This window comes from Spermophilus citellus (genome assembly GCF_964194105.1).
Source record: "Spermophilus citellus genome assembly, chromosome: 8".
In the NCBI taxonomy this organism is placed as follows: domain Eukaryota; kingdom Metazoa; phylum Chordata; class Mammalia; order Rodentia; family Sciuridae; genus Spermophilus; species Spermophilus citellus.
Window position 1 is genome coordinate 38948692 of NC_138189.1, and position 13535 is coordinate 38962226.

The 13535-nt window shown below is 38.5% G+C and overlaps 1 protein-coding gene across 4 annotated transcripts in view; it reads right to left on the reverse strand.

Moving 5' to 3' along the window:
* TEC (tec protein tyrosine kinase) overlaps positions 1-13535 on the reverse strand; it is a 105386-nt gene that overhangs the window by 58134 nt on the left and 33717 nt on the right. For 3 of the 4 annotated variants that reach the window (XM_081303753.1, XM_081303751.1, XM_081303752.1), the window contains one exon: positions 12810-12995. In XM_081303753.1, coding sequence (XP_081159879.1) covers positions 12810-12947 — 138 coding nt within the window. In that variant the 5' untranslated portion in view covers positions 12948-12995. Of the gene's footprint in view, positions 1-12809; positions 12996-13535 lie in introns of those variants that run through there. The other variant, XM_081303754.1, reaches the window with a different exon arrangement.

Consider the following 13535-nt stretch of genomic DNA (forward strand, 5'->3'; position numbering starts at 1 on the left):
CAAAATACTTATGATACATCCAGACAGCGGCGTATTTAGCCACAAAAAAGAATGAAGTGCTGATGCATGCCACAACACCCATGAAGAGCATCTCAGTGGGAGAAGCCAGAGACACTAAAGGTAACATGTGTACAACTCTATGTTTATGAAATACCCAGAACAGTGCAATTCATAGACAAGAAGTAGGTTAATGGTTTCCTGGGAGAAATGAGGAATTGACGACTTACTAGGATAGTTTCTGTTTGGTTGATGAAAAAGTTCTGCACCTAGATAGTGGTGATTTTATACAACATTATGAGGTGCTTTATGCCACTGAATTGTACACTTTTAAGAGGCTATATTGGTGAATGTTAGGCTATGTGTATTTTACCACAATAAGTAAAAGATATTAAGAGAGTTAGATAAGCTACCAAGTACAAACAAGTACAAAAAGGTTTGATCCAGAAAACATATTTGATATCTTATAAAAATAAACCATGAAAAGTCAGAAAACCTAAAAGGAAAAAGTGTCTAAATAAGTATTTCAACAGAGTAAATGCTAATGGCCAGGGAACTCTAATTTCCTTGAATGCATTGGGTTCCCCTCACCTCAAAGGGACACAGTAAGGAAAGAACTTACAACTGGTAAAAGAACACCCTCTTCAACGTCTGATATATAAAGCCAAAAGCAGCCAGGAGGAAGGAAACATGAGCACAGAGGTGGTCAGTGAAGTTACTGTTTAAGGAAGTCCCCCTGTGTGGGAAGTTACCCAGTGCGGTTTAACAGATAGCACACTCACCAGAACGATAAGGCATCTTGAGGCACGTACTCAAATGCGAAGGCACCTGACATTGTCTGTCCCCTGGTTTCTTCATTTATAAAACAGACAGTGGACAAATTTTGTGGGTTATTTGCAAATACACATGATCTGGAATCTAAGCTATGTACATTTTAAGAACAGAAGGAAATCTGGAAATCCAATAGGTGCAGTGGCCCCCACCACCACCCAACTGAAATCCAAAGGTCAGTGAGGCTGAGTCCTGGATGATCAAGAAGTGCACAGTGAGGGCCAACAACACGGGTACACAGGATAAGAAATAGGAACCCCAAGTCTCAAGGCCACCTTCACAGCAGAGTGGAGGCAGCATAAGAAAAAGTAAGCCATCATGAGCCCAGAAGGACAGAGATTTGGCAAAATCAGACTAGGAGCTTAAGGAAGCCAGGACCATTCATCTTTTAATTTCTCCGTCCCTGGCATACTTGCTCTCTCTCTGCTGAACAAACGAAGAATAAACAAAGGGGCTGCCTCCATATTACAAATTGCAGTGTATGGCGTCTCTTCTCCTCAGAAATTATATACACAAGCTTCTAGAAGGAGCAAAATTTACTAGGCTGCAATCTCGTGAGCAAGGATTTACACATTCATGTTACTTTTGCAGTGGCAAATAAATTTAAGGAACAGCTATATCTTTTTAATATTTATTTTTTTAGTTGTAGTCAGACACAATACCTTTCTTTTTATTTATTTATATGTGGTACTGAGGATCAAACCCAGGGCCTCACACTTGCTAGGCCAGTGCTCTACCATGGAGCCACAACCCCCCTATATCTTTATGACACCTGGAATAAAGACAGAGAGTGAAAAGGTGTTCTCATAGAACTAGAATAATGTGAAAATTTTTCTCCCCACAATCTTTTAGAAATCATTAGAGATTTCACGGAAACCTCTTACTCATTTGTTGATTTAACTCATTTATTTGGCAATTTTTATTTTCAGGTGTTTACCAGTGTGGAATCATGCAAATGTTAGTTTTCTAAGTTTAAAATTTTTTAAAGGGAAGGGAAGAGCTTTGGTAATAGGATATAACTATTTTTTATCTGAAATCATCATCATTAAACTTTAATATTCATTTTAGAAATACAATACACAAAACTCAAAGCTAATAATGCTAAGAGTTCTCTTAATAGAGTTAAAAGAATTAATTCTACTAAATCAATTCCTGAGTAACACGAGTGTTTCTAGGCCCCAATCTGTGCATTATGTTCTACGTATATCTAACCAGCATCAACCAATGGCTAAGAGCTGGCACATCTGAAATAGTCTTAGAAACAACTCAAAATATTGTTTCACTTTCTCAGATTGCCATATGATCTCTTCTAACAGATTCTATTCTGGTTGCTGGTAACAATGTCCACCTTTTACTTTGTGGGAGTGATTAATACTAATAAACATTAAGTGAATATACTTTCATGTCTAAATTTAAATAATCCATCTCCAAAATGAAGGTCTGTGGTTGTAGCTCAGTGGTAGAGTGCTTGCCTAAAATGTACGAGGCACTGCATTCGATCCTCAGCACCACATAAAAATAAGTAAATAAAATAAGGGTATTGTATCCACCTACAACAAAAATTTTTTATTCCAAAAAAAAATGAAACAAAATTACATGAGAAAGCACTCCCACAAAGATCTAAAGATCTTACTGATCACTTTAAATTCTTACTAATCATTAGCATTGTAATCATTACCAACAAAAACTTTCTTGAGTTAATGGGCACAAGGCATGGTATAGTATGTTTAAATTATGAAGCAACAATTATGGCCCTCAGGAAGATTATTATGTTCAGATAGTTGATGAGGAAAAAAGGCAGTAATAATAATGCATACAGATGGGAGAGTAACTTAGAAAGGGCAAGGCATTTACAACCAGGGGAATCTCCAAGGTCTTAAGAGGACCCAAGATGGAACTCCCATAACTGGAGAGCTGTCGTGCACTGCAGGAACAAGGCTTCAAAGGTAGGAAAGTGTCAAGTGTTTTTGAGCATGGGGGTCTAAACAGTCATTAGATCTGCTATCAATTAATGGTCTTTTTTTTTTTCTTTTCTTTTCTGTGGTGCTGGAGATGGAGCCCAGGACCTCACACATGCTGGGCAAGTCATCAACCACTGAGCTACATCCCCAGCCCAATGGTATCAATTATAATCACAACCACCACATTGTCTGAAGCTGAATAGAACCTTTACCTTTCCAGAACTGAAGCAATGCAAGCGCAGAGGCTAATCCAGGAACATCCGGATATAAGTTTCAGTATAGGCAATCAGCTACTGGGTGGCCCAGAGCGAATCATCTCCTTATCCTCAATTTCCATAAGTAAAAAAAAAAAAATCTGGAGGTAATTCTTCAAAGTCTCTTGAAACTCTAAAATTGTGTGATTCATCTTTACTACTAACAAATCAATCACCACTTTGTATGAGTAATTATCAGTTATATAAACCTAGGTAGGTCTGGGAACAAAGCACTCCACAAACACACTGAGCCCAGTTTCACCCAGGGTCACTGTATGAACTGTTCCCTCTGTGTGGCATGGGCTATCTGTGTCTATCACTGCTCACACTCTAACTCTTAGAAGGTCAATTAGAAATCTTTCCCAATCCCTTCCTATCTCCACTCTCAGGAAAAAGAAAAAAAAAAGTACTTTTTTTCCTGTACTTTTGCCACCAAAGCTTCCTCCATTCATATAATTCAGTCTCTTTTTAAACTGTCTCCCAGGATAAGTGTCACCATACCTATCATCATCAATAAACACTTAACAGAAACTACTAGTTATAAGAAGTAGATTCAAAGAAGCTACTAAGAATCTCCAGCCCAGTACTTTATGGTATTGCAGAGAAATAAAATGCAATTTACATAAATCACAATGTCAAATATGACAGTTCTTAAAAAGTTTTTTCAAGAACTTGCATATAGTTCTAAGGCAAGTTTCCTTCAAATAAGCAAGTGGGAAAGGAGGGATGGGTAGAAACACTGATTATTTCAGCTCTGAGACCACTTCCCAATCTTTCTGGGAACCAATCTCTTCATATTTGCTTTCCCTGCCTACAGCACAGTCTTCTGAATACATTCAGTGGAAAAATAGCTAAATAAAAGTTTGATGGAAATTTGACTTGTTGATATCACTAAAAATTGCTGAAAGCCAAGTTATATGAATAAAATAAAGCAGATAATACCTTTTCTGAGAAAAAAGACTGATTTTTTCTTATAGCCACTGTATCTCTCCTCATCCTACAAATAATCAGTAAATAGAACATAACTATCCAGCCAGATCCAAGAGTGATTTTTTAAGATCAAGAATATTTTTATTAATTCTACTTTTAAGTTGCAGGAGAATCAAACCTTTGAGTAAACTTCTCTTGGTTTAAAGGATTACATATACTATACTGTTCTCCATAAAAAGCCATATGTACCTAACAACTGTTTTAATACAAAAGAAAAAGTTGAAACTAGAAAGTGAGGAGGTGAGAGATTAGTAAATTAGTGAATTTTACTCATCCTAGTGGATCATGCTAAAATAATTTTTGTTGGGAAAGGGATCTTCAGTCTCTAATGATACACATGAGAAAAAGTAAGAAAATAGAGGACACTGAACAATTTTTAAACCAGATTTTATGTTTGGAGACTCTCACATGCAATCACTAGGGATTCACAATATAGTTGGCATTTTATAATATAGAACAAAGAAGAGCACACTTCCACATATTTCTCTTCCTCTCGCCATGAACATTTAAAAAACTTTATTTCTTGACTAACTAAATGCAATGTGTGATCATGAATTAGATCCCAGACTTGGAGGATAGAGAAGAAAGGAGGTTGGAAAAGAGCTATAAAGATAACAATGGGACCACAAATGTAATTTGACTATGGACTGAGATTAAACATCTCGAAATTGATCACTGAATTATGATAATAAAAGAGAATGTCCTTGTACTCAGACAACACACAATGACCTATTTAGTTGTAAAAGGGGAATTGGAAATGTCTGCAACTTAACTCTCAAACAATTCTGGGGGGAAAAAAACAGAACCATTACTTAAAAGTAATGGGTAAGATCCAATTGCAATGGTACCAACCTAAGACAGGAGGCTGACGCCTTGAGGTCAGCTCATCCGATGACGGGTAAGGACCATATGCACTATTGGACAACCTAAGGCAGGCACGGTCCCTAAGCCACATGCTTGTTGTTTAAACAGAGAGGGGGAGATGTTGAGAGCCACAGCCGAAGGGGCCCCAGCAAACTTCCAGCTGCCAGCAAACTTCCAGCTACCAGCTGATGATTGGCTCACAGCGGCCCCAGCAACTTCTAGCTGCCAACTGATTGGCTCCTCTGCGGTGATGCTCATTGGGCTGTTTCCCTGCCCTTTCAGACCACGGAGCTGTTCATTGGGGACTTTTTTTTGGCTCCACCCACACGACCCAGCCAATCGGCCTCAAGAGCAGGAGGAGTGGGGGAGGTAGAAAGGCTTGTATATGTCCTTCCACTAATTGTTGTTTGACCAGGTCATGGGCTGCTTGTATCTTTTCTTTAGTCAAGGGCCACTGAGGAACCCATACTGGTCTTTCTGATTTCCAAGTAATTTTTATTGTCTCAGTGGCCCTTTCTGAAAATCCAACCCATGTCTGTCCGTTCCTTGATCTATTTGTATTGGTGCTGCTATACTTTGTTCTTGTTTTTCTAATCTTTTTCCTTTCCTAAAAGCTTGTCTAGTCATAATAGTGGGTGCATTTTGGTTGATGTTATTTGTTAATGTCAAACCTAATTGATCTAGGACATCTTGTCCCCATAAATCTATGCTCTTATTGTAAATTTTCTATATGCTTGAAACTATAGCAAAGTTTAAAGTTACCAAAAAATATCAGGAGAGTGGATGAAGGGAATGGTATTTCTCTCCTCATCTATCTTACATAGACTTCAGCTTCCTAAGAAAAAAGTGACTATTAATTTATTAAATGAAGATAGACAACCTGAAAAATTAAAGAGATAAATCAGACCCTTGGATTTGAAACATGGTATCTTAGCCTTTTTAAGTGATAAAGGATAAGAAAGGTTGGATCCAAGAGAGTAGAATAAGAAGACAGGTATAAATCAGAAATGGGAGAAGAGATGGAAGAAATTGAGACATTAAAAGGAAGTTCATGCTACCTCATTTCAGAAATAAGGAGGCTTAAGTGCCAATGAGGAAATGAGTTTTCATGGGATAATACAGTTGAGAATTTTTATAGCCAGAAAAAGTCATGTCACACATTAACCAAAGTACTGTCCATGGACTACAGTGTCCCTCAGTTAGTCACAGTTTTGCTTTCTGAGATCTCAGTTACCTGCTATTAACCATGATCCAAAAATATTACATGAAAATTCTAGGAAAAAACAACTCAGAAGTTTTAAGTTCATGCCATTCTCAGTAATGTGATGAGATCTCAAGCTGTCTTACTCTGTCCCACCAAGTACATGAAGCATTCTATGTCCATCACTACAGGTCCATTAGTCAACTAGCAGGCAACTTGGGTACCAGATCCACAGTAACAGCATCACAGTGCTTGTGTTCAAGTAACACTTATTTTACTTAATAATGTTCCCTGAGGCAACAGTAGCAATACTGGCAATTTTATTATTTATTCTTATAATTGTTCTATTTCACTATTAGTTATTATTCACTTGTTGTGCATAATTTATAGATTAAACTTTACTGTAAAGTATTTATATATAGGAAAAAATATGTATAGGGTCTGGAGCTAGCCATGATTTCAGGCATCCACTGGGGGTCTTAGAATATAACCCTCAGAGAGAAGGCACTATGGTATTGAGAGCCACACCACTTTTTACAAACTGGTGAACTTCCTGGCAACCTCTAAAGTCTGATGCTAATGCTTCCAACTACCCTGAAGTAAAAGGAACTATTTTTTCCCCACCCCACCTTAACTCCCCAAAATTTAAGAAACTACTGAGAGATACAAAACTTCAGGAGGGCCCTGTAAGTTTGGGGTTCCCACTTGGGCATCCACCTAATCCAAGGATACAACTAAGAAAGTAATATCAGATCATTTCAGAACCCTGGTAGACTTTCATCTCTGCATGGTTGAGAGCTTCCAGGTTCCTGGAACTGGTCAAGAAAACAACCCTAATATGACCAGGCGACCCTACAGAAATATGAGGGATTTCCAGGGTGTTAATAGATAATCGTGTGTGGATAGTTGGATCCTGGCACACAGGCAGAGAAATATGTCACTGGGAGCAGACTGGGCAATGTTAGCAAAGGCAAAATGTGAAAGAGCAATTACAAGTTAGCAACAACAACACAACAACAGATAGCTGAGAATGGAGGGAGATGAAAGAAAGGAAAAACTGCATAAAGCACTCTGTTTTCCAAGTTAAGGCATTTTAACATGATCATAGAGAATCTATAGCTTTTCAATATCCCTCTGATGTCTGGATGAATCAAAGATGATAATCCAAGAAATGAGCCAAATAAGATAGTAATCCACCTAAAAGATGGAATTGGGGACTGTAATAAACTACAGCATAAGTAAAGAGAATTTTCAAAGTGATGCTTAATTTTATGTGTTAACTTGAATGGGCTACAAGGTTCCCAGATTAATCACTGTTTTTCAGTATGTCTATGAGGGTGTTTGCACATGAGAGTAGCATCTGAATTGATGGACTCAGTAAGTAGACAGCTCTCCTCAATGTGTGGTCATCATCTGATCCTAAACAGAACAAATGGTAGAAGAAAGAGGAATTTATGCCTTTCTCCTCCCTCATTTATGGAGTTGGGACACCTCCTCCCATCAGTTTCTGCTCTTGCCCTGGGATTTCCATCATTGGTTCCCTGGCTGTGGCCTTTGGACTTGAATTTATTAATATATCACTGGCTTTTCAGGGTCACCAGTTTGCAAACAGCAAACATCTCTTAGAATTTCTCACCCTCCACAATCATGTGAGCCAATTCCCATAATATATCTCCTTTTATATATATATATAGATAAGCATATATATATATATATATATATATATATATATATACACACACACACACACACACACACACACACACACATATACACATATATGTTACATATATAGATTTGGTAGCAGATCAGATGTGTTTTGGAGTTGAATAACTATATATACATTTGTATATATACATATACATGAAAGGAATATTTAAACTATACAGAGTGAAGAAGATTATCTTAGAACATCCAATTAGAAGTAGAAAGAGGACAAAAGACCTGTTTGGTATTAACATTTCCTATTACAAAAAAGAAAGTTTTAAAAAGTCATAACAAAGCTGGGCACTATAGCACACGCCTGTAATGCCAGCAGCTTGGGAGACTGAGACAGGAGTCAAAGCCAGCCTCAGCAAAAGCAAGGCACTAAACAACTCAGTGAGACTCTGTCTCTAAATAAAATACAAAATAGGTCTGGGGGTGTGGCTCAGTGGTTGAGTGCCCCTGAGTTCAATCCCTGGTACCAAAAAAAAAAAAAAAAGTCATAATGAAAGTAATAAATAAAACTATTCTCAAAAGTTTTAAAATAAAATGTTATCTATATTCTAGAGAGCTGTAATAACCACCCACCCCCAATTTTCCCTGGAATATCAAGGTGGTTTCAAAGATAGGCTTTAAAGAATAGCCCTGCAATTTCTTACATGTGTATGTAATTTCTTGTTTGGTGTATGTTATGCAAGTTTTCTGTGCCTCAGTCCCTTATTTTGAAATAAAGTCTAAAAATACTTAATATAGCATTGCTTAGAGAAATAAAGGAAATAATATGTCAAATACTTAGCACTGCAGCTGGCTTGTAGTTAGTGTTCAATAAGTCGTATCAATTTTATAACTAATGTGCAGGAAACAGTTATATAACAGCTGAAGAAAGACCTGTTTACAAAGACAGCCCTTAGTTGGTATCTGGCAACTTGGACTTTGGCAGGGTCCCACCATTTCTAATACTGATAAGGGTGTTCTCACTGTGCCTCAAGAGTACAAGAATAGGATTTATGTTGGACATCTACTTTCCTTTCGAAGTCTATAGTTTTGGTATATTCTATGCAGAGGGTGTCTATGTGACCAGTCCCCAACAAACACCTTGGGCACTGAGCCTCAAATAAACTTCCTTGGCAGAGATCTTATAATTGTCAGAATTCAACGCTGGATAGAAATGCACATCCTTTGTTATTTCATCAGGAAAAGACAATTGGATGCTTGCATCAGGCCCCATGTTCCTGTTCACTTTGCTGATTTTGCTTTGCATCCTTCACTATAATGTCGTAGCTGAGTAGGACTAAATGTTAGAACCTAGAAGTCCTCATAACAAATCAACATTGGGAGGTAGAATGCCCGATACTACTAGTCAACCTATTCCTTTAATATTCTAAACTACTTGCCAGCGTCTATACTGGGGCAGTATTACAGACAACAAACCAACCAAATTAAGACCATCAAAGTCCAATTCCTGCTGGGTACAGTGGCACAGGCCTGTAATTGTGGCAGCTCAGGAAGCTGAGACAGGAGGACCACAAGCTCAAAGCCAGCCTCAGCAACTTAGGAAAGTCCTAAGCAACTTGGCTACACCCTATCCCAAAATAATAAATAAAAAGGGTGGGGATGTGGCTCAGTGGTTAAGCACTCCTGGGTTCAATCCCTGGTACAAAAAAAAAAAATTCCTAATTTCCTAGCAAATAACGGTGGTCAGTTTACATACTACTTGAAATTTATTTTATTCAGCAAGTCAACATGTAGAAATCTCTCTACTTTTTTTTTCTCGTCTTTACCCAGTTGGTCTTTTTCCTGATAAAACTCCAGTCCTGCTCCTCCCTGGTTTCCATCTCAGTATTACATGGAACCTCCAATGGAACATCAAGTGGCCTATCCCATGGGTCATTTAGTTCCACAATTACAAAGCGACATCACTTGTGAAAACTCCTTGACCCTTTGATCTCTGTTTTTATGAGTAAGATCAAACAACAGCTGTCAGGAAGATCTTTTTCAGTTCATTTCAATGTATGGAAACACAGGACTCATGAAATAATCACCAGAAAAGAAAGGAGGACAAACTGAAGAATGACCCAATGTAGTCACTGGAACAAAGATTTTCAGGAAATATCTTGTCATCCAGAACAGAACTTCTCAGTATACTTCCAAAAGCACAACAGGCAGTATGCCTATTAGAAGCATTTCAATAAAAGCTTCTTGTCGCCGTGTTGAAAGAGATGGGGTCCAGAGAATAAGGATGGGGTGGATGTCTGTTTGCCATTATGATTGACTAAGAATTTTAACACAGTACTAGTAACCACTTGATTGCTATGAAGACCTAGGAATCATAGCTACTGGATCAACAGCCTGCCTCCTGGTTTAAAAAAAAATAGGACAACTATGAACCACTTAAACATCTCTAGGCTATTTATTTTAACCCCAAATAGCTTCCAAGTTTTTTTCAAACTCATTTCTAGAGTCTTACATTTTTAACAAAATATTATTTTTACAACTCCTCCTGATTCTCATGCAGTTCCCACCTCACAGCACTTTTTGAATCGTCACTTCTAATGCTAGGGAGATGAAAACCAGAAGATTGTCACCGGAAATCAGAGAATTGAGCACATTCACCCAAGTGGAAAAGAAACACAGTAGTGAGGTGCTATGAGCTCATCCAAAAGACAGACTGAAAGCCGTCATGTGAGAATTAGCCCAGAATAGTCAGAATTAATGTTATTTCAAGAATTAGACTCTTATCTTAAAATTCTTAATTTTTAAAAATATTGACAGCTATATATTTTTAACTGTGAGAAACAAACAACTCCGCAACCACTTCAAGCAATAGGTCACCAATGAATGTCAGGCTAGGAGGAAAGAAACAGGAGGATGGAAGTGCCCAGTAGTTCCACAAGAGTGAAAGGTAAGGCAGGAATTAAGCCAATGGCACTAGGATCTCCGGACCACTCAGCAGCGGTCAGGAAGGAAAAGGAATCTGACCCAAAGCGTTTGATGTGGGATTTCACATGCTGGACACCACCTTGTTCTGTCCTTTCTGGTTCTCACTGCAGCTAAGGCTGGGATCTGAAGTAAGAGGAATCAAAGAATTCTCTTCACCGTGCTCCAGACAAAGCAAGGAGTGCACTTTCAACTTCATTCAGTCAGCCCTCCACATCTGCAGGATCCACATCTACAGATGTGACTGAGCACACACAAAAAATATCCAGGGGAAAAAGGCTGCATCTCCACTGTCCATGTACTGACTTTATTTTTTCATGTCATTATTCCCTAAACAATACAGTATAACAACTATTAACAAAGCATACATTGTATTAGGTATTATGAGTAAGTCTGGAGATGATTTAACGTATATCAGGATGTGTATAGGTTATAGGCACATACTCTTTTTTTTATAGAAGGTGTTTGAGCATCTGGAGATTTGGGTATCAGAGGCAGGTGCCTGGAACCAATCCCCCACAAATACAAAGGGACAACTATAAAGCAATCATCTTCAAAGTAAATTAACAATTACAATGTGTTTTAATACTATCAGGCATATTTCTAAGCAGATAATATAGGTTTCTGAGGCTTTGTAGCTAGAAAAGAACCACATTTACCACGTTCACTGCTACGCTTCTATTTTCTCCTTAAATTTACTATATAAGATTCAAATTATAACAAATCTTTACCACACAGCAAAAACGTGTAAACGTTTCCCTTAAAAATCTGCTTTATATTTTAAAGTGGTAATAATCCTTATCTGAAACATTTTTGGATTTCTGAAATTTTCAGATTTAATAAGTAAAACATAGCACATGTACCACACATTACATAACACAGGGACTGAGACAGTCCCACGCAAACACTATTTGCATTTCTGTATGACTAGCACGATGAATAGGATAAAGACAAAAACTGGCTTCAATTAAGGCATGCTTTTGCAAATAAGAGTTTTTGAGGTTTTGGATTTTAGCATTTTGGGGATTTAGGGTTAAGAGACTAGGATCTATGTGAAACTGAATAATCTCACAATGACAAGCCACAGCAGAATTCAATAGAGTCGAAGACCATTTATGAGCAACGACGTAATTCTGTCTGAACTGGGGGAACCCAGCCATAGAGAAATCAGTGGGAGTAAAACGAAAACAGAACAAGTCAATCAACTTCTGAGGATGGTACTCTAGGAAATAAGCAGAACCAAAACCAAACATCAGGATCACCAAGTGCCCACTGTAACCAAGCGCACAGCAGCATGTGGCCAACCAAGAAGAAACCCAGTCCCCAGCCACTCCATAGAACCCAAAAATATTTCTAGCAGAGAGGACCTTGGCAGTACTAGAAAATGCCATTCTCAACATGTCAAGAGCCAAAAAGTGGGCTGATGACTACTCATTCACGCACCCCATCCAGAGGTGGAAAAGAGAAGCAGAAACAAACGGAAAAGCTAGGGGGTTGGTGAGCACAGCCTTCCTGGAGCACGTGCTCCCTGGCCAGGTTTCTTAGCTGCCCCTCCCTGCTCCTGTCACAGGAACTTGGCAGTAGCTGCTTGTCATGAAAAGAGCTGAACATTTTTGCTTTAGGTCAACTTCAGGAACATGTTGGGACCACCAAATCACTAACCAGTTTTAAGTAGCTTCTATTTAATGACGAAGCAACATTATTATGAAGCAAAGGACACAGAGTACATGTTTGCTAAGAAAGACTTTGATGGTTTGTGGGAAATAGTGCACAATATAGATTATTAATCCATAAGGATCTAAAACTGATGAAGGAATTTACTTTCTCTGGCACATTTGTTCAGTAGTTTGATATAAAATGAGCATCAATATGTCACAGGCCTATATTTAATATAACAGACATGTAATTTCTATTCACATGCTAAATTTCACCTTTCACATTCAAACGAAAACAACTCATCACCTTAACTTCATCATCCCACCGCTCATGCCATAAGACTAGAGAGCAGAGCAGTATAACAAGTCATATCGACACAGAAAGCGGCAACATATTGCTGTGACGGTCTCCTACCTCCGCTCGGCCCTCATAATAGGTTAACATGGACTTCGTAAGTACAAAAAGTCTCTCTTTGTAGTTTAAGGGTGATGTCTTCTTTTTCTGCTGGGACCTTTTAATGAGAATCTCTTCTAGAATACTGTTAAAATTCATCTCGGTCTTCTGATCACTCCTTCTGCTGCCATTGAAGATCCCAGGATTCTAACGTGAGAAAATAAACAGTGAAGATGTGACATTTTAATTACACAAGGATGTGGCCATTTCAGATTACCAATACAGGCTTTCCCCTCACCCTCGCTGGACCCATGAACATGTTATCCTCTGAGCCTGGATTGAGAATAACCAGGGCAAACAGGCTCAGCCTCATCTCCTACCCCACTCTCCACCCTGCCCTGTCATTTCATAAGAAAAACTAACCCAGGCTCCCCATAAGGATGAGTCCCTCTTTTGTTTTCCCTAGTATCCCTTGGCTCTCTAGCACACTCTTCTTCGATTTGATTGCAAGGAACAAAAATCTCAGATGGCAAATTCATTTCATTGTGTAAATATTTGTTTAGGCTGGCGCTGAATTGTCTCAAGATGTTGGTACATAAAACAGAGGACCACATAAACATCACAGGCTCTTGAACAAAATGAATCGCGCACAGTGGTAGATTCAATTCACACTCTGAGAAGGGTGGAAGCTCCACCCAGCACCCTAGTCACCAGGGCCACAGGGACTAAGTGTCTACACTACCATAC